A 23,951-nucleotide genomic window follows, 5' to 3' on the forward strand; every position below is an offset into this window, starting at 1 on the left:
GTGAACTTTTTCAGTGCCACTTAAATTTAAACTGGTAATGGTAGAGCCGTTGATGAAGGAATATAGCATTGATTTAAATCAAGTGTAGTTCACAAAAATGTTTTGTCAGCTATTGGTTAGCCTACGTAGTTAATCTCAGGACAAAAAAGCTTCAAAACTGCGAGCTTAACGACTTTACATAGATTGTTGTTTTAATTATGCATTAAACTTCAAGTTAGTTGATGAACTTTAAGGGTTAATAATATATGATAGCTGTAAGTAAGATTATATTGCATTACTGTTATTTTGGATGTGTTAGGCTGTGTTTATATAAAATGCAGTGCTGTTTCTGATATTTTCATGGGTCGTGTTTGTAATTACCAATCTAACAACAATCCATTATCAGTCAAAAGAATTTTCCAAAATTGGCATCCGTATATGAGACATAAATATAGGAGGGTTATGTTTGCAGATTCAACCTTTTGCAATTTAGCTTCACCCATGAACATTGAAGACATAAGGAGTATTTCAGCCTGGACTACTTTGAATGAGAAACATTAGTTTTATTCTCTGTCTGTCTTGTCTGTCTCTCTCTGCAGGTTACTCCCTCTTCCAAGATCGTGGGTGATTTGGCGCAGTTCATGGTTCAGAACTCTCTCTCTCGAGCAGATGTAGAAGAGAGGGCCGATGAGCTGTCCTTTCCCCTTTCTGTGGTGGAGTTTCTGCAGGGACACATCGGTATACCCCATGGAGGCTTCCCTGAGCCATTCAGGTCTAAGGTAATGCACGCACACACATACACGCTATGATTCATGACCGTTCAAGCACTGACCCAATAATAACATCATATAGTGCCTTGGTTTCTCAACAAATCCACACAGTGTATAATCTTTGCAAGGTTTTGCTTGGAAAAAAGGGGAGTCAATTGATATGGAATTTCTAATTTGATAATAAAAACTCTATGTTGTTCTGGCTAATACAGGTGAAAACTGTAAAGATGGATCATTGATCAGTTTTACTTAGCCGTGATGTAACTAAATTGCACATGGCAATTATAGTAAACATTTATAACATTTTATATCTTCTTAATCTTATTTTATTGCAGTGCAGCTTCAGTCTAATGTGTATACACTCTTGTAGCACAGCAGTGAGTATTTATTTACTCTTATCAGTATAGCAGTGCTGGACCAAGAAATTGAGCTTCCAGTATTCTGTGTGCTTAGCATTGCTGTTATCCACTACACCATCCATTTGAGTGAGTTGAAAGAAAATACTTATATCTTCAGCACTATTGACTACACACATATTTGTGGGACAAGCTAAATTAATTGCAGTTGCAATTTCAGTTTTGATCCAGAAGTAATAAATAAATGTACCTGCAGTACTTTGCAATAGTAAGAAGTCACATTTCATTTGTTTAATTTCCAGTCAAAAGCATTCAAAAGGTGAAAAACATATGTTTAGCAGGAAATTACACAAAAGCTTTAACAACTAAATACATGGTTGCTAAAAGTCACTTTTTGTCTGTTTTTAAAGATTTTTGTGAACCAGTTTCAGAAACGTTTTTATCTTTGACTTTCCCCTTTTTCATACAAGTGGATTAACATGATTTGTTCTTGAAATAGCTCTTGAAAAATGAAGTCTTAATGCCCAAAAAATTTAAACAATGACGAATGACCTCTGACCTTTTTCACAGTACTGTATTGTATCATGCAAAAAAAAAAAGTGCTGTTATTTTTGGCCATAGTGATGTTGTGATGCAGATCCAGTGAAAAGTGCTGAACTCTCCCTACTGTATACAGGACTGCTGTTCTCCAAATAGATTGAATGTTTCACTGAAGACAGTGTTTCATCTGCCATAATGTTGAATCCGTTCACAGTTTACTCTAACAGAAAATATGTATTGTTAAGGTTCAGTAGAAGCATGACAGATACAGAAAAAAGCACAGCAGCTGATTTTGTTCAGACAGTTAAATTATTTAAAAAAAAGACATACCGTGACAGTGTGACAGAATTTTAACTGTGACACTTTTGTTGTCAAGATGCTATATGGTCTATTAAGTTTTTAAGAGGAAACAGTGCATTGTTTTCATTGTTAAATCTCTTTTTAGAGTGGCAGAGGCATTGTGTCTGAAGGAGAGATGGAGAGAGAGATCAGAATTTTAATCAGATCTTATGTTCCTGTGTACTAGTGAAACCTACAGTACGTGCCAAGCAGCAAATTTGACACATCCTCCCATCAGCAAGGGTACATTACTGTTTACAGGAGAAGACAGCACTGTTTACAGTACATCATGGCCGTTGTCTGTCCTCCAAAAAGTGATGAAAGTCTGATTTCAAAGTGAACTTTTTTTTTTTTCTTTTTTTACCTTGTTAGTTCAAATTCCTAGTCATATTAAGCGTGATTCATTGCATCATGTAATTTTTTCCCCTCACCTTTCTTCAAAACTTAAGGACTTTCCACATTTTCTACAAGTCTTCACATTTTTTGATTAAATCACCATGCACCAGAGGGCAGGGAAAAAATAACCAGTGGTATCATATTTATTCTTCACACCCACCTTCTCCCAACCCCCACCTATCAGCAAGCGAAACGCTCAGCCAGCTCAAATGTCTTCCTGTGTTTCACTCAGAAATTAGGAACAGAAGTCAAATGTGTTATGATTTCTCATTCAAATGAACATGTCTTTCAATAAATTAGCTAGCCTAGACCAAGTCTTGCAAGCCAGATTTTTGACTATTGTCAGAGAGTCTGGTAGATTTTGTTGCTCAGTGTGGCCAAGAGCTGCCTTCTAAGATGAGAGACAGTCATTTGACTGTCATGCAAACTGACCCACCACAGTTTTAAGTTGCAGGACATTGTAAAAATTGCTGACGGCATGCACAGAAGATATGTTGTTTACTAGCTACTAAACAATTAAAAAAAAACTCCTCAGCAACTTTTAATTACAAAATACTGGGTGTTTTTAAAATCTACAATCTGCTGTGCATCTTTTTCGGAAAGGGTTATTATTGGCAACTGATGACATACTAGCATTTAGCTTTGAAACAGGTTTGGTTTAGTATCAAACTGGCACCTGGCATTGTGGATAGTTAACCCTAATAGATTAAAGTAGTTGTGGACATCCTGGCATGCAATATAAGATGTTCCATGTACCTCTGTGGCTGGAGCAAAAGAGGCTGAGACCTTTTCTGCTTGTTACAAGCTGTCCTGCTAATCACACCTAACTCAAAGCTAGCCAGCTAACTTTGATTAATTGATTAGGACTATATCTTAGTGATTTATAAGTTGTGTTCAGTAGTGAAATGTTAGGCCACATTATCATTTGCAATTTAAGTGAATCAGTTAAGGACTCTTTTTTGATGATTTATGAAAATACATGTTAAATGGTTAAATTATACATGCAGTATTGTTTCCTACATAGTTAAAAAACATTTCCCAAAATTGATATGAAGGAATAGAATACAGCTTCTAGTCAAAAGGGTGGGAGAGATTTGACAAAACAAAGATTTAAAGTGAAGAAAGGGACAAATGAGATTTCACAAGCTGTTTTTTTCTATGAGAAATCTTTTATGTATATATATTTGGTCAAATCACTGAGATTATGTAATTTTCTGTGCTTATCCCAAAGTCACTGAAACACATGACCCCAGTTGTTCATTTTGTGCAGTTGCAGAGTGGTTGAGGAATTCCCCAGTGGAATTTAGCATGCAAGGAATTTAGATTTAATTTAATGAAGAATTGTTGAGCTGAAACAGATATTCGAATGACAACTATAGTTAATAGTACTGCTGAGAGGACCTAATATACTAACATGCATAAAATCGAATGGATTTATCATTAAGTATTTATGACTCTTATTGGTGTAGTGTATTTATCACTGTACCAATAAGAGTCATTGGGCAATACTCCCAACACTACCTTTGCCTTCCTGTGTAAACTGATCAAACTGTAAGTCTCATCTCTGGAAAAGAGTGTCTGCCAAATGCCGTAAATGTAAAATGTAAATAACACAACCTGTCAAATTCATTGCACTGTCCATAAGAGGCAAGGAAATGCACAGTCCCTCGTCCTTTCTCTTCACTCCTTTCCCATATTACCATAGAAGGAATGTGTTCAGCATCAAACTTGATCTCCAACAGTGGAAAACGACGCCAATTTTAACTCTATGCTAACATTCAACATGGCGGGAGCCAGAAACTTGTCTGCAGAGGAGACAAAGTTTATGCTTTGAGCTTTAGAAGATGGCGGTGGTACGGGTCTTAAGCTTATGTGTCTCAGAACATGCTGTCATCCTCTCACCCTTCTTTATTAAGTACATGTGAAGTATGTTTTCCTGAGTCTATTATAATTTTTAAGTAAATACAAACACCAAAGTGCACCAGCAGGCAAACTGGACTGAGACTGGACTGTGATGACTGTGGTCATGGTAACATCTGTACTAAGTGATACTTGGGTGTCATTTTGGATCCGATTACTTATGGTGTGTGTGGTCTGACCACTGAAGAACAAGGTAAAAGGTGATTAACAAAGTATCAGAGAAACAGATGGACTACAGTCTGTACCTGTAGAACTACAATGTGCCGCTATATAGTAAGTGGAGCTGATAAAGTGGACAATGAGCATAGAAAGATGGAGGTGGTCATAATGTTATGCCTGATCAGTGTATAGTCGTTTTTAAATGAATGCCTATTCAGTAGTGATTTAGCCAAGTATAGTTTGTGTGTGTGAGAGAAAGAGAGGTGTTACAGAGGTGAGATGTCATTCTCTCCTTTCTTTTCCTCCATTGTCTGCACTTCTCATTTGATGTGTGTTTACTCTGTTTTGTGAAAGTGGTGTGTTGTTTGATAGGGTGCTGTGCTAGTCAATATGCCAACGCTGTACACACAAACGGCTGACACTGCGCGCACACGCTACAAAACAACTAAGCTATGAAGTCATGAGGGGGAATTTTTAATGTGTTCTGCCACCTCATAGTGATTATTGACGACAGACACGTGTCTCATTCTACCAGAGGGCCACTGAGCTTTGAAAGTCTCTCTCTCTCTCTCTCTCTCTCTCTCTCTCTCTCTCTCTCTCTCTCTCTCTCTCTCTCTCTCTCTCTCTCTCTCTCTCTCTCTCTCTCCCTCTCTCCCTCTCTCCCTCTCTCTCTCTGTCTCTCCCGCCCTCCCTCCCTCTCTGTCTGTCTCTCTCACTCTCATGCACACACTCATGCTCCAGTTCCCCGAGGAACGTGACACCCTGAAGTCCAAAAATGAAAGATCAAACACTGTTTGTTAGCAGTAGCGGCATTTCCATACGAGTCCCTGTGGAGAACGCTAAATTGGCCTTCTAAGAGTGACACGCACATTTAGAATACTGCAGAGCAGGAGAGAGAGAGATGGAGAAAGGAGTGGCACAAGATAAATGAAGTGTGCTCCTCATTCAAATGAGCAGTTTGGTTCTTCAGGAAGCAGAAGTAGAGGAGATGGAGGGGTGACCATGTTGATGGAGAGAAGCCGCAGGGTGACTACTGAGATGTTAATGTTTTTAATGTTTTATTAACATTGCAGTCGCTGGCATAGAACAGACTTTTAAGGCACATGCACGTTTAAATGCACGTCTGCCAACTTTTGTAGCATGTTATTCTGTGGCTTCCCCGGAAAAATAATACTCAGTGGACCACAATACGGCCAGTGATGTTCTGCAACAAGCCATGTAGTTGCAAGCATTGTACGCACTTGGTGTTAAAAGGAAATTCCACAGATTTCTAAAACCAATTCTGCATAATTCATTCCAATACAGAGAAATGTCCCAACTCAAATTTTTATAATAATGAATACATATTAAATGTGCCATAACTGTTTTTATCCCAGTATGTTACATTCTGCAATTATAAAACGTAATTGTGCCGTAAAATGTGCAGAAGAATGTTGGAGGATGTGGAACCTATTTTTTACTTCAAAGGCACCCAGACTTTTGCGACTGTATATAACTAGAGTTGCAAATGTAACCATTTTATACAGTTACTGTCAGAAAGCAAAACCTTGTATCTCTGCAGTGTTGACATTACATGAAACACAGAAATCACATTCTTAACTTTCAGTGGAAGTTGATGCAACAAAATTTTATTCCAGGCATTTTCAGACCGTTTCTCTTGGTCTGTTTGTCATGACATTTTCACACAACACGAAGAGCAGGTTCCAACATATGTTAAAAAAAATACAACAATATTCAAAATGACCAGTAAACCTACACGTATCTTGAGTTTTTATTTATAATGTTAATGATAAAATAGTGCTTAATATAGAAAAATAAAGTTTCTTAGGGGGCCCTTCACCATAAATCTCTTTTAAAAATATGTTCTAGCTATAAAACCTTCTCTCAAACCTATCATAACATGTTACATCAGAGCACTCTGAATAGCTTTATTTATATCTTACCCATTTACCTCTACAGAAATTTTGGACAGCAAGACATATCTATGCAGCCATTCTTAGGGGAAAACCATTGCATGATGAAAGCATCAAAGGAGGAAAACTTATGCAGCTCTGTTCATCTCTGCTGTGATGAAATGGTTGGTTAGGTAGTCTTTCTATGTCGTTAGGGACAGTGTGTTGCAATATATGTGTCTGAGTGGTTTGATTTGAGTGATTGATATCTCTAAGATGCATTGGAATTCTATTCACACATGTTCCTAGCACAGTCCAGCTGTGATCAGATGATTTAAGACATGTCAGTGCCAGGTGTAAACATGGCTTTTGAGAAATTGCTCCCTGTTATGGGATGCATATTTATTTTTTAAGTGTTAATATTTTTTCCTACTGGCTTAAAATGCCATAGCACACAGAGGAATTTGTTTGAAGCGCAATCGTTTTTGTGTAGATGTGCATGTCTAAGAATTAAGAAAATACAAATCAAGATTTTTTTTTTTTATTATGTAAACACGTAACAGGTTTTTTTTTTTTTTTTTTTTACACTTGCTCATTCAGAGTTTATTCTGAAATCAAGAGTATTAGTAGGAGGTTTTTTCCTCCTTTACTGAATTATTTAAACTAGATGTTGGAACACTGATGTGGTGATTTGATTACATTCAGCCTTAAGAGTAAAAGTGAGCTCAGGTACTGTTGTTGGATAACTAGTTCAGGATCTAGATTAGTTCTGGATGGTAGATCATTTTAGCAGGTCGAGGCTCTAGTGAAGCAAGACCAGGCTCATAGTGTTGCACTAGTGTAGTAGTGAATGTGCAGAAGTGACTGGAGCTTAATGCTGACTTCTGCCCTGGGTGGTGTGAAAGATACACAGAAAAAAGTGGCGAGAAATAAAGGAGGAGAGAGAAACGGATAGAAAGAAGGGAGATTAAGAGATGAGAGAGAATGAAAAAGTGAGAGAAAGAGAGGGAAGAGTGAGTGTAATGGAGAATGGGGAGAGAAATGAAGGATAAAGAGAGGAGAGATTCAAGGACAAAGCAAGAGAAAGAAGAGAGTGAGAGAGATGAAAAAGAAATAGGAAAGTATGAGAGTATAATGGAACGAGCATCGGAAGAGAGATGAAGGATAGAGTGGACAGAGACCAAAAAAAAGCATGAGAGTAAAATGAAGAAAAAAATGAAAGGATTTAGAGAAAAAGAGGGAGAGGCTGTTCATTGTCCACTGTCCACTGTGATGCAATGGAGTTCCCTGAAGTCCAGCCTGAGAGCTGTAGTGGCCCTATCTGTGTGAATCAGCTCATCCAGATTAACAGAGATAGCCAGGCCCACTCCGCTACAGCCCACCAGAGCAACACTGATAAGCATTCTTCTCTAGTACACAGAGGCACAAAATGAAAGCAAGGAGAACACAAAGTCCTCTTTTTTTTAATTTTGAATAATTCATGAATGTTAGAAAAATGCTGCCTCAACATTTCATCATTACCTATTTACTCATTTGTACACTTATAGAGTTAATGTACGTCTTTCGTACATCCTCTTTAAACACTGAGACTTAATGGATTCCTGCTTTTTGTTGTTGTATGTTACAGAGGATTATGTAGGCTACCACATAAAAGACTGTCTTCTCAATATAAGCCCTCAGAATAAGCTTCTTGTCTCAGCCCTTGGTGCTCCGAAGCTCAGAGCAAAAACTAGAGAGAGGCCATCAAGTTCGAAAAGCCTCGAACAGTAAATTAGTCATTCTAATGAAATAGGGTGACACTTCAATTAAAACAAGGCCCCTAACAGCAGAGCGAAGGAGGCAACAGCATTTGTGCTTCGGTTCTGACCAAAGCCGCCATCTTCTGCGTCCGGTCCTCAGTTTTCACACACGTACACACACACACACACACACACATCTCCTTCCTCACAAATTGCCTAAAAAGCCGTCAAATTAACGAGGGGTGACATGGAAATGTGTGAGGCATCTTTGAACTGCAGTCTCTGTGACTAATAGCATTGGCGAGCGCTCTTTTGTGTCGTGGGTCTCCGCTGAGAGAAAAGCTACTAAAACCTTCTCAGGCGCTCCTCCGAGAACCTCACCATGCACTAATCGGCATATTTTATGTATCATTTCAAAGGCATTAGCTTAACTGAATTTGCTAATGGCTGGCTCGTTTGGAGACGGCACAGTGGAGGGCTGAGGTTGGGTCTCGGGTGTGCACTTTACACACGTTGTCTGCGTCTGAGCTCAGAACGTCTTTGACGAGGACAGGGGATTCTGAAAGCTGGCACATGGCACAAGTTGGCTTTTCAGATCAAGATGAAAGTGTCACACTGACATTCAATTTTATGTACTATGGTACAAAAGTTTGGAAGACCCGTTCAAAAGTTTCCAATCATTGTTTCAGTCCCTCTCAGTCCCAAGACTGGACGCTTTAAAACAATATTTTCTTATGAAAGATGTTCTCAGCTGTGCACTAAATAGCATAGTCCATTTTTCAGTTTTGTTTACTGGGAAACATCTTCAGTTTTTAGAATTCCAGACATTTGGACCTGGGCACATGAAATGTTTTTGAAAAATGACCACCATAAGACAAAGCAAGCTCTGAGATTTTCCTTTGTTTACCATTTGCATGTAGAGTTGCATTAAAAAATTCTGAACTCTGAAGTACCTGGACCACTATGGGTCTATGGAATGGCTCATTATAATAAACAAAGATCTTTTTAACATAAAGCATATACTGATTACTAGATGCTTCACTGGTATCTAAAATGAAGAAATAGTTGAGGTCATTGATTAGAAAAAGACAGAACATATGCTACATTATATATGGACTCCTAACACTGCACCTGCCAATGTAAAATGATTAAATTGCAAGTTATTTTGAGTGCGAGCATCTGCCAAATATAAATGTAATATAAATACATAACACGTTGAATAACTTGGTTGTTTGCAAAGCACTTGAAATATTGCATAAGACATCTGAAATAACTTGTGATGTTTAATATTTTAAACTACATTTTATTGCTACAGTTCTTCTGGTCAGGATCCATCACTTTCTCTCTTCTCCAAAAAAATCTAACCGATCAAAATTATGGCACATTTTTCTGCTATTTTAACTACAATTAGTAGAGATTGTGCACTAAAATTTGAGGGAAATTGTAATATTTGTGTTCTCTGCAGATGTTTGCCTAATGTCACTTAAAAAATCATGTCATTTGAATGGGGGTGTTCAAAGTTTCACATGTGACCATATACATTGTATGTAAAGTGATGCAAGTGATTCCAAACTTGTGAAGAGGACGTTTCTGGACTAGGCTTGTATTCTGATCCCTTAAGACTTTTTTTAATCGTCCCCAGTTTGCTGACCCATGCAAATCTGTTTATTTTGTTTCATGTAATGAATTCGATTATGTGGGTAAACAAAAGCACTCCTAGATCAGCAGCCTCACTCTGAACACTGAATATGGAAAGTGGACTGTGTTCTCTGAGCCTAACCTGAGTCTAAACATTTGAAGAGTTTCAGGCAAAAGAGTTTCCTGGTGTGATGAAGACATTTGACCCTGGGCCTCAGAGTGTTTCTGGGGCAGGTTGGTTTTAGTGTCTCACCAAAGGCCTGTCACCTGCTGGTGTTTATCTCCAGTCAGAGATCATTATGTCCATCCCAAGTCTCTTGCCTCTGTCTGGCATGAGTGACTGATGGACGGATGGATGGATGGATGGATGGATGGATGGAGATGAGAGATCAGAGGAGTTATTTAAATGGTGATCTGTGTGCCTCTCACATCCTCTTGGATTTAATGTCCATTAATGTCTCAGCCCATAACCTTGAGTCCAGTGGTCCACACAGCTCCACAGTAAACGCTCAGCTCTGCTTTCAGTGCATTGCGAAGGATATCAGAGAGTGTGCAGACAGGCTGAAGGGGTTCAGGGTAATGCAAGGTGAGTCAGACGGATTTGGCTGAACAGAATCAAGCATGACCCATGCTCTCTCTCTCTCTCTCTGTCTCTGTCTGCCTGTGTATGTCTGTCTTCTCTCTTTGACCTATCTTCTTTTCTCTGTCACACTACCACTCTCTCTGTCTGTCTGATTATCTCTGTTCCATGGTTTCCCTCTCCCACTTCAATATACAGTGTAAAAGTTTGAGACCTTTGATTTGTTTCATTTCTGATCGAAACAGTCATTCAATACAAGTTATTCATGCCTATAAATACTAAATTCTTGCGTCAGATCTCACAAAATTACACAGAAACCTCAATAACTAAATATAAATCCAAGGCTGGGGGATTGCTTTCAGGTTTTCAGAAAAAAAAGCAGGGATACTTAGAAATTGGCTGCATTTTTGGCTTCTCACAATCCATGTAATCACAAATACATTTAGTGTTGTTGAGGTCTGGACTCTGAGGTAGAAAGTCTGTTGTTTTGAGAGCACAGCAGCTTCTTTGTGTTTTTTTTTTTTTTTTTGCCCAGTTTTCTCAGTAACGGCATCTTGTCAGCCACACATGCTTTCAACAGACTTGTTCTAGACTCATTGTGTTGAGTTGTCTTTTCACGGTGGAAGGTTGGACAAAAACACCTGTGCCCAACAACCCCCCAACCCAAACCCAGCCCCCCCCCCCCCCCCCACACACACATACATACACACGTGTATATACACACAAATATACATATATATAATATATATATATATAAAAACAAAATATAAATCACCACTTTTTATCTCACATTCCTAACTTTGCAAGTTAATGTAACAAGTTATTTTATTTGGAGTCATTTTTTAGTCCCATTTATCATGAAATTTTGACACAACGTATTTTTGCAAATAATGTAGAAAAATAAATAAATAAATATATATAAAAAACCAAAAATGGGCATACAATGTTTTCCTCTCTCGCTTTCGCTCGCTCTCGCGCTTTCTCACTCGGTTGCCCGCTTTCTCTCTCTCTCTCTCTGCTCTATCTCCTCTGGGTTTAACAGCAGTAGCAGGAGCCTCCTTTTTGCTGCCTTATGTCATTTGATGCTTATAAATTTGAGCAAATAAAGTTGCAGTGGAAGAACTCCATCCTGCACAATTGATGTGGTAAGAGGAGAGAAATAGAGTGAGCGAGGCGTGTGACCAGGTTATAAAGTGTCTGCCATCAGAGAGGAAGCTGCTTCTAATGTTTTTATTGCCACGTTGATTCCCATAACCACCCACTGGCTCCTCTGTGGCTGTCGCTAGCGAGGAAAAGATGATAGCATGCGAAAGAGGATTTTGTGAGTGAGGCGAAACAAATGAACCAGGGGCAACTGTTGGGATGGAGGGAGGAGAAGAAAGTGGATGCGCTTCGGAGTGGTGAATAGAAGCACGTTGGTAGAGGAAATTTTGGTAGCTCGCCGGCTGCTCGACTAAACAAGCAAGTCATAGCTCAAATAACGATGTAGGGCAAATGCATCCCGCAGCTACAAAGAGCAGATATGGTTCAATGGGGACTCTTTAAGCTCCGAAATTATGGTGCACAAACTGTCGGGAGGCAATTTAATCAAAAGCCAGGCATGGTGGGACTGTGGGTGACCATTTTAACACACAGTAGGGGCGCAGTGAAGTTTTGGCTGCATAACGAACTGAATCGCTGAGCTATTACATAGCAGACCTGTTGGAATAAGCCATTTATTTGTGTATATGTTTATCTTTTCTTGCCCCCACCCCCACCCCCCATCACCCTTTTTGCTATTGTGATGCACTATAATCTAGTTACCTCCTGCTATGTTTTCAGCAGCGAGTCAAAGGATGGTTTAATGTTGTTGTTTTTTTCACTGCTGCTGCAGCTTCTGCAAAAAAAGACAACAAAGGACTGTCAACCTGACACTTGTCGTGCCAACCTCTATTAATCAGCGAGTGCTTCTCTTTAACAAGATCAATTATTTCTACACCGCATAAGCATCTTACATGTCCTTGACAATGTTCCTGTTGTTAGAATTGTCTGTCTTCCATTTTCTCATGCAGCATGTTTGACAGTGCTAATGAAGCATTCATTGTATTTGAAGTAACAGCATCAGATATGCTAAGCACAAAAATGCTGAGGAGAAATGTAATGCTCTGTGCCCCAGTTTACTCTGTTAGTCTGGGTTTGTGTCATTAAGTTTATAATGATTATGCTGTATTTTGAGTAATTAGTGAAAATGTGAAGGGGTTGTCTTTAATCCTTGGAAATTAGTTGTCTTTAGTAGTAACAAAGTCATGTCATTTTAGATTTATCATCCACAGCTTATTGAAACAAGTGAGGAAGCTCTGTCATAAGAATGGGTTCTAGACTTTGTCATGTAGAGGAGATATTTTACTGTGGTTTGCATTGTTCAGAAGTTATTGTTGTGGTCTTGTTTTGTGGAAAGAAAACCGTCCTTACATTTTACATCCTGACATTAGAACAAATTGGGAGAAGTCAGAAGTGCAGATTTAAATATCAATGTAGAAAGGCTACAAAATCTTTTGGAATAAAACATCTTACAATAAATTTAAGGACCATTTTTGCACAATGCAGCAACACAAAGTTACCATTTTGGAGCAACGTTTTTTTGGATAAGCAACAATATGTAAATATAATCTGATTACTGTTTGACTCACTATAAGTTATTTGAAGTTAATTGAGCAATGGCATGAACGAAACGTTCTAGTTCCCTAAAGAACAATGTTTATAAATTAAATGTGTGAGGGTAAATAACATTATATGAAGGTTCTTTTAAACCTTAAAAAGTCTCTTCACACTCTTATCTGTATATTTTTAAAAACCAAATTAATTCAAAGGTTCTTTAGGCAACCAAATGTGGTTCTTCTGGGGCAGCTTGCACATAAACCTTTCTGGCATCAGAATTTTTTCAAAGGTAATTATATAATCACATTTAAGTTGCACTGTGTTGGGGAGTTGGAGACATAACTGGTGGAAATGTGTAACTGCACACAACATGCGCAAAAAAAATGTGTAGTGTCAATTGTACATTAGACTCCTTCCGCAAGTAGAATGTGGTGATTGTAAGTGTGCTGAAAGAATATTTAAAGAGAATTAAGAGATCTAAGGCATACGCCACGGCATATGCTGTGGTCCGTGAATCGGTGTGTGTGTGTGTGTGTGTGTGTGTGTGTGTGTGTGTGTGTGTGTGATTGAATGTATATATGTATGTCCAAAATAACAACTTTACAGGAGAAGGAAAAAACCTAGCTTACCTTTATTTAAGTCAATGGAACCAGACATTTTTACAGGTCATTTTGGGCCTTTTGTTTTGGTCCATTCTTAATGAATTTGCACACAATATAAAGGGCAACAGGCATTTTCAGAATATGAAACTGAGAAGCTATACATGATGAATTGAAGATTATGTGTGTACAGTCTTTTCAAAATATCAAGAGGCAAGAGACCTCTCACTACACAGCAACATGTTGAGCAAGGAGCCGATGAGGAGATTAAAGAGTAATTAGTCTGTCAGAATGTGAAGGTGTTCCCCGTTCTGCTTGCAAATTTCTGCTCAACACCTGGTGCAAGTTCAAAGTGTTGGACCGCGCTGAAGTTCTTATTTGATATTTCACCAACTAAAGTTAAATCTAGTCCACTGTGTGTTGAAGGTGCTGAAGTCGCTGCCTCGTGTGGAGGGTCGCCCTGGCGCCTCACTGCCTGCCATGGACTTCAAAAAACTGGAGGCTGACCTGCGAATGGCACATGGTAGTGAAATCACGCCTGAAGATGTGATGTCGGCAGCCATGTACCCGAAAGTCTTCAACGAGTTCAAAGAGTTCAGACGCAACTTCGGTCCTGTTGACCGCCTGAACACCCGCTTGTTCCTGGACGGCCCAAAAATTGCTGAGGAATTTGAGGTAATTTATTCACATTGTTCTCCATCCTCTCTCTCTCTCTCTCTCTCTCTCTCTCTCTCTCTCTCTCTCTCTCTCTCTCTCTCTCTCTCTCTCTCTCTCTCTCTCTCTCTCTCTCTCTCTCTCTCTCTCTCTCTCTCTCTCTCTCTCTCTCTCTCTCTCTCTCTCTCCGCTCACATTTTTAGCATGGCTGGCTCTGCTTGTCTGCCATAAATTATAATGTCTGCTCATGGTGATGCCTCTATCTGGGGCAAAGTTTCCAACTGTTCTACATTCCTTCTCCCCCCCCCCCCCATCCCTTCTTCAGAGACAGGCACATGCCAAACCTAGTTCAGCCGCGCAGACTTACAGCGATGAGGGATTTGACCTTCTAAGCACTGGCCAAAAAAGCCTGACTCCTCTTTTCTCCTATTTTAATATTCAATGTCAATGCCAGGAGAAGCTCTAAATTAGTCTTGCTCAGTGGCCCAACCTGTCCTTGTACTGCAGTAACTTTATTATCTGAAGTGGTGGGGGGGGCGGTTGTGGATGCAGGGCTCTAATTAGCATAGCTAATATGCTGGTGACATGGAGATTTAGGCTGAAAACTCATTAGTGTATACTCTAGTAAGTTTGGACAAAATGAAGATGTTATCACAGTGGTTCTCAGTCCTAGTCCTGGAGTCACACTGCTCTGAATGTTGTAGAGTTTTTCTATACTATAAGAGTCCATTCACCTCAGGAAGGGCTTGTTAATTAGTTCATTACTTGTATCAGGTCTGTAGGGAGCACAACAAACGCTGAAATATGCAAAGCAGAGTTGAGGCTTCTACACTTCTTGCAAAGACGTTGTTCGCCTGGCTAGGGCAAATAATATTAAGATTAAGAGACCCTTATTAGTCCCACAATGGGGAAATTTCAACTCCGCATTTAACCCATCCGTGAAGTGAAACACCACATACACTCTAGTGAGCACACACGCGCTAGGAGGCAGTGAGCACACTTGCCCGGAGCGGTGGGCAGCCCAATCCGCAGCACCCGGGGAGCAGTTGGGGGGTTAGGTGTCTTGCTCAAAGGACACCTCAGTCATGTGCTGTCAGCTCTGGGGATTGAACCGGCGACCTTCCGGTCACGAGGCTGGTTCCCTAACCTCCAGCCCATGTCTGCCCCCAATATGACGTAATTGCACAGAAAATGAACAACCAGGGATGAACATCCTACATGACTATGCCTGTGATTCATCATTGCAAAAGAGACAAAGATGGATCAGCTAAAATGAAACTGCAGAAACCACAACTTGCAGTCTTCTAAGCTTATGACCTTCATTTAGCTGAAAGTATACCAGGCCTTTGTTTCATCATCACAAACTCATGTCACTGAATATATCATAGGTGTTTTCCATACTTCCAAGTATTCGTCGTTCATAATGTCGGTGTTCATTTCCTTAATTTAATATTTGGACGCTTTGTCTTTTGTTGATCCTTCATAGCCAGGTAGCATTCAGTCTTTAGCCAAATGCAGCCACAGTCACACACACCCCAGCCACTCCCCCAAGCCACTCTTTAAATTTAGCCCTTCTGTTTTGCTACTCCACTGCTATCAAGACCTTTATCAATATCAATGAATAACTTTTTTAACTTCATAAAATACATATAGTGTATTGTCAAATTGCCTTAGCAGTAGGGATCCTTTATACGCTAGTATAAAAGGGTCACTCAGACTTTCCCAAACCAACACTGCTGTAGTCCAGTGTTAGCATTTACTTAGCGGTGCCAATGCTGTCAAGAAATCACTACCGCTCAGTGTGCTCTCAGCGACTCTGGCTAGCTTATCAGAGTGTAACCTCGGCTAACCTTGTGCTGCTCTCCATCCGTCTCAGTTAGCCCTGTGGTGATACTAAATTTGCCTGCTGTAGCCTGGTGATATGTGTGGATTCTAAAGCCCCATTAATCTGAGCTGTGGAAGATGCTGTAACAGTTAGCTGAGGCAGCTGGAGCGGCGGGCGAACATGCTACGCCCACCTGGGTGCTACCTGCCAGGCCCAGACGTGCTTCTGGCCCTGTGCTTTGCACTGTGAGGAGATGAAAGGCCAGACCGCCACAGCTAATCAGACAAGGAAAAGAGGGGGTGGGGGGGGGGTGGTGAGGGAGAAAGAGGGCCGAATAAATGTAGCTTGCTGGCTGATTTACCTCAGAAACAGCCTCCACTGATGTGAAGAGAATCGAAAAGTCTACCTTCGATTTTCCAAAACCTTTAAACTAGGTTTTGTTCTCTTCTTGGATAAAGACTATATTATTCCCAGCATTCATCTGTGAAAGCCTGCGTAATCCTTTATGGCTTAGTGACTGGAGTTTTTTTTTTTTTCCTTCTTCTTCTTAGTCTGATTACGGAAGCACTTCTTGGAGTATAGCCGACCAAATAAGATGTTAGCCGTGGATGATTAGCACAGATTACCATGGGCTATATTAAGCTGTCACTGACGTGTGAACGCTACCACGGCCCCCCAAAATAGCTGTACCCTGTTAAGTGCCAAAAACAGCACGTGGAAGTGAGCTTCCCAAAGGCCTGAGTCAGCTCTGTGTGAATGTGTCTGTTTAACTCAAATGCATCTCCACTCATGCTTTTCCAGCTTTTTATTTATAACTTTATTTTATTTTAAATTTATTTTATTTTATTTATAACTTTACTCCTTAAGGTGTTCTCTCTCTCTCTCTCTCTCTCTCTCTCTCTCTCTCTCTCTCTCTCTCTCTCTCTCTCTCTCTCTCTCTCACTCACTCACTCACTCACTCACTCACTCACTCACTCACTCACTCACTCACTCACTCACTCTCTTTCGTTCTTTTTAGGTTGAGTTGGAAAGAGGAAAGACACTACATATCAAAGCACTGGCCTTGGGGGACTTGAATAAGGCTGGGCAGAGGGAAGTTTTTTTCGAGCTCAATGGTCAGCTGCGGTCAGTCCTGGTCAAGGATACAGTGGCCATGAAGGTAATTGCTGTTTTACAAACCAAATTGGCTTTCCCCCTCAATAAAACCAACCACCTTGATGCACATTGTGCACATGCTCATGCTGGCACACATACATGCTCTTACAAAATGAAAAGTACGTCTGTGCTCACCCTCAAGGATAAATGCACTCTTGTCCTTTTTTTATACAGTTTAATGGATGTCACTTTTTGGTTAGGGATGTTTTTTGCTTTGAGGCAAGGCTGTATCTTTTGAGCATCTTTCAGAACATCAAGTTGCTTGGCAACACATCTCTGTTTCTATATGCGGATCAGAAATTTGTCATTCAAGTGTTTTGTTTCTGATCATCAGTCCTCACCTTGCTGCTTTCCAAGTACTCTAACAACCAGTAAAAAAAATGGTACTTAACTCAAAATTTCTCACTTGGCAAATGTTGACAACCATTACTTGATAGAAAAAAGGAAATAAAATGACAGTTAGCCCTTCTGGATCTTTTTCTTTAAGGTACATAAACTGTGTTACCCAAACCTTTGAGCTTAAACTGTGTGTCAGTTTTATTAGCCTTAAATCTTCCCCTTGGATTCACAACTGCAACTTTGTTTTTTTTTGGTTTGTTTGTTTGTTTTTTCCTCTTTTTTTCTAAATTGAGTAATGTCAGCCACTGTGTTATCACACCTGGCTTTCAAGGTAAGCAGACGGTGAAATAACAGCAGGTCACAAGCTTAGAGGCCTGTGGATTGAGTTAAATATTTCAGTAAGTCTCTTGAGAACACCTGACACCTCTACCAGTATTCTTGTCATGTCATAAAGTAGTTCTGGTACCTTTTATGCTTTTGCATGATGTCTGTTAGAGGTGTAATGACATATTTAGCTTATAAAGTGTTTCAGTTCTCAATGCTGGTTTTGTAATTCAGTATTCTTTTAACAAAACTGAATGAAGAGAAATGATGACCATACACATCTACTAATGAAACTAGAGTTTGCAGTGTCGGAAATGCTGGGAAGAACACTGATGGATGAAAACATGGAAACAAAACCATGAATTCTGTCGAACCAGTGAAGTTAAGGGGTGTATAATGCTGCAGTGCCCAATAATACATAACATGACAGCATATTAAACTTTTGGTACAGAATTGACTCCATAGTGTTGGAAGTGGTGTATATAACACATAAATATGCTGTGATACAAGTTAAGTTGAACATATGTTGTTTGCTAAGTTGAGAGGTAACAGTAAGTTTGTGGTGGTGTATTTGACACTGAGGGCCAGATGTATGTATCCATGCAGGTGCAGCACAATATCTGTCTTGATGTGACCACAATGTGCAGACTATGAATGCAGCTTATTGTGCAAACTGTGATAAGCCCTGCCTGCTAACGGCTTGCTAGGGAGGCTCAGTGTTGATGAGACACAGTGAAATAATGGAGCAGTCCACAAGCTGGAGACAAAACAAAAAATGAAAGGTGAATAAGGAAAAGAAAGCAAGGAAGGTTCATGCAAAACTTGTGAGTTTTGAGAACACTTTAGTACATTGAGTGGGATAAGTAATATCTCCACCCACTTTTGGGCAGTGCTCCCATATTTTGTTAGGCCCTCCTAACAAAAATACCTTTGTTTGATGGAGTGGAAGCAAATTTTGTCATGTACACACCTGAATAACTGCGCATTTAGGCTCCTGTGGCAGTTGTGTCCGAATGTGTCCAATTTGCACCTGTATCTGGCACCAAAGGCATAGTACGTCAGGTCCTGAATGTGCTGGTGTAGGATTGATTCTGACCTTTGGTGTCTCAGCAATGCAGCTGCATTAGATATTTGATATAACTAGAACGACAAAGTTCGCAAACTGTAAACTGGCTTGACAAAACCATTGCTGTAAAATCCCAGGTGGTTGCCAAGGTTGTTGCTATGGTGTCCCAGGTGGTTGCTAAGTTGTTGCTGGCTTTTTGCTAAGGTGTTGCTAGTAAAAACAGCTTTTGTATGTGTTTTTGAAAAATCCTACCTTCACTCGGTTCCAAAAGAACAAGTGCACTATTCCCATATAGGCTCTACAGTCCTGCAAAGGTTCATGGTTCTAGCTCAAAAACTGTTCAAAAAAGCATAATCAAATACTTAAACAGTAAGTTGGCTTTGTCAAGCCTGCTTAAATAATGCTGCTTTTACTGCTCATCACTCTAGTGCATGTTGTCAGATGTTTGCATTGTGTCATGATTTATCAAATACTTCAATCTAACAAGCTTTCGTTCTCACTGAACAGTAATGGACCTAGACCTGGGTTCAGCAGATTATATCTGGAAGCACATCTCTAGGACCAGGGTTGGTGACCAGTGGCATACAAGCTTCATTATGGTCATCACACTTCTAATTCTTGACTCCTTATCCAACCCCCAGGAGATGCACTTCCACCCGAAGGCTCTGAAGGACGTGCGTGGTCAAGTGGGCGCCCCCATGCCGGGTAAAGTGGTGGAGTTAAAGGTGAAGCAGGGTCAGAAGGTGGAGAAAGGTCAGCCCCTCTGCGTCCTCAGTGCCATGAAGATGGAGACTGTGGTCAACTCTCCACTCTCAGGGACAGTGGCCAAGGTCCACGTCAAGGCCGACAGCAGTCTGGAAGGAGATGACTTGATCCTGGAGATTACAGAGTAAAGGTCAAAGGTCATGTGCTGTGTAGCAGTCCCAGAGGTTTTAATAGCTGCAGGGAGCCACTAGGACTGATGATCCTTGACTTGTTTCTGATGAGATAAAGGATTAAGACAGGTGAACGTTTAGCTCACCTAATTAGTGTTTAATTGGAGACCATTAATCTTGATGCAGCCCCTGGCCATAGATGTACACATCCCAGGGTGCTGTGATACCCAATTTCATTCAGCAGTAAGTTTTCATTTGAAATGATTTACAGTGTACAATTACTACAAGATTTTATAACAATTTAGTTATTTACAGCTATTATCAGCTGAATTTACAGCTTACATAGTTACATATACAGCTTTTCTCACATAGGGGGATGTTGTTCACATAGCACAGTTTTTGTGGCCTTTTAAAAAGGATATATATATATTGTTGAGTAAAAGGAAATTAACGGTTCAGAATTTTTACATGTGTAAATTTATGTGTATGCCTGGTGCTTTTCCCACATCAACATTTTTTCCATGATCTAAACTTCATTTTAATGTTGCATTAGTGAAGTGTAAAATAATGTGGATGAAAAATATTAATACTAAACTCTCCAGAAGATGCTGTAAACACTGAAGCAGAAGAATTGGAGCATGGTCATAATGCTGTAATATGCATCATATTTCACATCGTAGCACAAGCAAAAAAGTCAAGTAATAATGATTGCATTAGATTTAAATTGCAGGGTAATGTTAATGTATGATTTAGCATAACACTTTAGTACTCAGAAACTGTCTGAATGTTTTCTGAAACCAGCTATTATTCTTGGCGTGGCTGACTGATTAAAGGGATTGTGCTCTTTGCTTGTATACTGTAGCAAAGAATGTGCAATAATCATGAATTTGACACAGTGAAATCCTTCTTCTCCTTCCAACCCTCCCTCTCTTCACACGATTTCTGCCTGGACGCTTCACAATTTGACAAAAGAAGGCCTGTCTTTCATGCGAAGCAGAGTGCTACTGCTTGTACTGGCACTGTAAGTGTATACTCACTTATTTAACATGCTGTGATGGGGTGTCTTCATCTTCAAATATAAGTGCTGAATCACCTCAAAGGTTTTATCATTCCGCAGTTTTTTGAAAAGCCTAAACTGTTGTAAAGAGGGAATTTAGGCTACAGCACATTACATCGTAGGAAAGAACAGCACTGCGTAAAGCACAAAGTTGTAATTATACTCATTTATAAGTGAAAGCATGAAGCATGTATTGTGAATTGTCAATGAAGCTTTAAACCAGTATGCTGGAACACGCACAAAATCCTTGACCCTGAAATAGCCTGAGTGACATTTAAGTAGCTTCCATAATTAATATTCCACTCCTGAAAGCTGTACTAAAATGTAAAATCGTCAGGGTGAAGACAAATCTGATTTTGGCTTCCTGTGCAATGACTGATGCAGAAATAGCCCATGTATACAAACGGCCTTAAACCAAAGAGTTGCAGAAGTCTCTGTGGATGCACTCCAGCTTCTGGTTTCAGTCTTTTAAACTGACTGGCTTACAGAGGGCTTAACAGACAGGGTGGAAGTAAGATGGAGAGAGAAGCTGTCTATTTCTGCTGGAAACTATAGCCTTCATTGTATCACAGGGTGTAAATGTGGCTCTTCAAAAAGGCATTATCCATCCATACAAATGTTCTTTCATAGGAGCTGTTGGCAGGTTGGACAAGGTTTAAACAAGAGCCTTGACAAAAATCTTATTCAACCTAAATGGAATTGTGGCACACATCATAGTTCTTGTCAAAATACTAAAAGCTGTGTGCTATTAAGCTGGCTTTGTTATTCAGTGTGGCTGCTAAGGTGTTGCTAAGCCTTTATTGTGGTGTCCCTGGTGGTTGCTATTTAGATTTCAATGCACAGAATAAACCGTAGTGAAACGCTTTCTTCTCCAACAAACCATTACAACATGGGGTCAACATGTGCTGGATGTTGTAAATATCTCACCTCCCTCATTCATTCATTCATAGTTTGTTCATTATTACCTCATCATTATTCATTATTACATCATCACTCATTCATATAAAGCAGTGTTCAGCGCTGTCCAGAAATCCAGCATTGTTCATTAAACCTGACCTCTTGCTCAGGAGTTTATAAGTGAAGTACAGAGCTAGCAGTGGTGTTTGTGTTGTCTCTATTGGGGATGTACCTGTATAATTGCACAGCCTGAATGAAATGAAAATTAAATGAACTGTAAATGTCAAACATCAGAACATCATTTTACGTACCCCCCAACATCATTTGGCGCACCCCTTTCTGAGTATGCATACCCCAGTTTGGGATCCACTTCTCTAAACAAACCCTGTAATGGTCTATTATAAATAATTTTATGTTTTGACAAGAAAGCAAATTGTGCGCTACAGTTTCACACTATGATGAAGATTTTTGCCAACATTCTGTAAAGTTTGTTTAACCTCACAAAAAATAGCTATGAAAAATACATTTACAGGTGGAGCATCATGGAGAGAAACTGTGAGGGTGTCAGATCTCTGTGCCCCACACAAAGTCTACTAAGTATACCTGCCACCAGTGTGTATTCATCTCATTGTTTTTCACTTCCTGTGAGCCACAGATCCACAGTTAACACTGATTTACCGGCATTTTTGTCGTTACCTGGGAGACAGACAAAACAAAGCAGATGGTAAAGGACAGGAAACCTTTGAAGCTGCAGATGTAAACAGAGGAGGCTTTGTTTTTGATGGGGGGACCAATCAATACAAGACTGTTTTTCAGTTTCTGAGATGCAGTAATGTTTGTGAGGGAAATAGCAGAATCCATTAGAAACTTTGAGCCGTGAGCTGTTAGTTCATCTGAACGCAGTCTAATGTAGATGTATCTAGATGTGATCTACTGACACAAATTAATAAACTGCACATATTGCCTCCAGATTTTTTTTTTGGGGGGGGGTTGGCTTAGTAATCCATGGGCTTGGATGGAAAGTTTAATCTACATAGAAACTACTTTTTGCATTGTTATACTGTATATGTACTGTACATAGTGCGATTCAGTGTAAACCTTCAACATGTATACCTTTCAGAGGGCATTTCTACCTGCTGAGTTTGAATCTTATTATGAAACTGGAATAAACAGAACCAAAAGGAAATCTTATAAAGGTGCCTACTTAAAATTATGCTTAGAAAATTTGTTGGATTAATAAGAGGTAAAAGTTTAAATGAATTGTTGCAAAATATTACAACGGGTGTTTCCTCTGTGACTGTTTTTTTTTTTTTTTTTGTTGTTGTTCCTTCAAATATGTATGGTTATAGTGTTCTTAGTTGTAGTTCACATTTCATAGATGCCCTGTAGCTGCATTTGAAATAAAAACTGCAAAAAATAATGCTAAAAAAATAAAAATCCAAATCTATCATGAGCATGTGTGCGTGTGTATGGATGCTTCTGGGTGTTTGTGCCTCTCACATGTGATCACTTCCTCTCATGGTCACACTCGCACACACTCTTACAGACACGTGGATGGTGCCCGGGTTATATTGATTTATGTGGTAATGAATAAACAACCTAGTTAGGCTTACTCACATGCATGCCTGAGGTGCATCACGGAGAGCACGCACTTAGGGTTCATTTAAGTGTGTATACAGTGCTATTAATTACCTGCATACATCAGCAAACGCATTAAGATACAGTTCAAGTAATAACACAATTTGCATTTCCCACTTGACTCAAAGTATAGTCAATCCAACCAAGTCATGTTTGATGTCTGAAGTTTCCTTCTTCGGTTTTGCACTGGAACTAACAAATAATTAAAACCAATTAGCACTGTACAAACTGCATGCCTCAGTCACCACACACGGACCTTAAACCCTGCTGACTTACATAATCTCAAAGACCTTGTGCTTTACACTGTAAGTTGTACTGGTATCCATAAAAGCAGTATGGACAAAATTCAGTCTTCAGAAAGGATGCAAGTGTTTTTAGTTATGCTTCATACGTTTGTCTTTAGATAACACAATGTCACACAGTGTCAGGAACCACATTAGCCAGTCTAGTTGAGATTGTGTGTGAGGATTTAGGCACACAGTTTGCACAGTGTTTACCTGGTAACTAAGCTTCTGTTATTTGCTAGTTACATTAGCCTTGTAGTTAATGATAAATAATAAACAAAGACAGACACAAA

At 39.6% G+C, this 23,951-nt stretch overlaps 1 protein-coding gene across 1 annotated transcript in view; it reads left to right on the plus strand.

Moving 5' to 3' along the window:
- Positions 1–23,192, plus strand: part of pcxb (pyruvate carboxylase b) — a 261,864-nt gene extending 238,672 nt beyond the window's left edge. The window contains exons 18-21 of the mRNA XM_017699653.2: positions 579–758; positions 13,971–14,219; positions 17,042–17,182; positions 19,549–23,192. Coding sequence (XP_017555142.1) covers positions 579–758; positions 13,971–14,219; positions 17,042–17,182; positions 19,549–19,800 — 822 coding nt within the window. The 3' untranslated portion in view covers positions 19,801–23,192. The remainder of the gene's footprint in view (positions 1–578; positions 759–13,970; positions 14,220–17,041; positions 17,183–19,548) is intronic.
- The last annotated feature ends 759 nt before the right edge of the window (positions 23,193–23,951 follow it).

The sequence above is a fragment of the Pygocentrus nattereri genome, chromosome 2 (genome assembly GCF_015220715.1).
Source record: "Pygocentrus nattereri isolate fPygNat1 chromosome 2, fPygNat1.pri, whole genome shotgun sequence".
In the NCBI taxonomy this organism is placed as follows: Eukaryota; Metazoa; Chordata; class Actinopteri; order Characiformes; family Serrasalmidae; genus Pygocentrus; species Pygocentrus nattereri.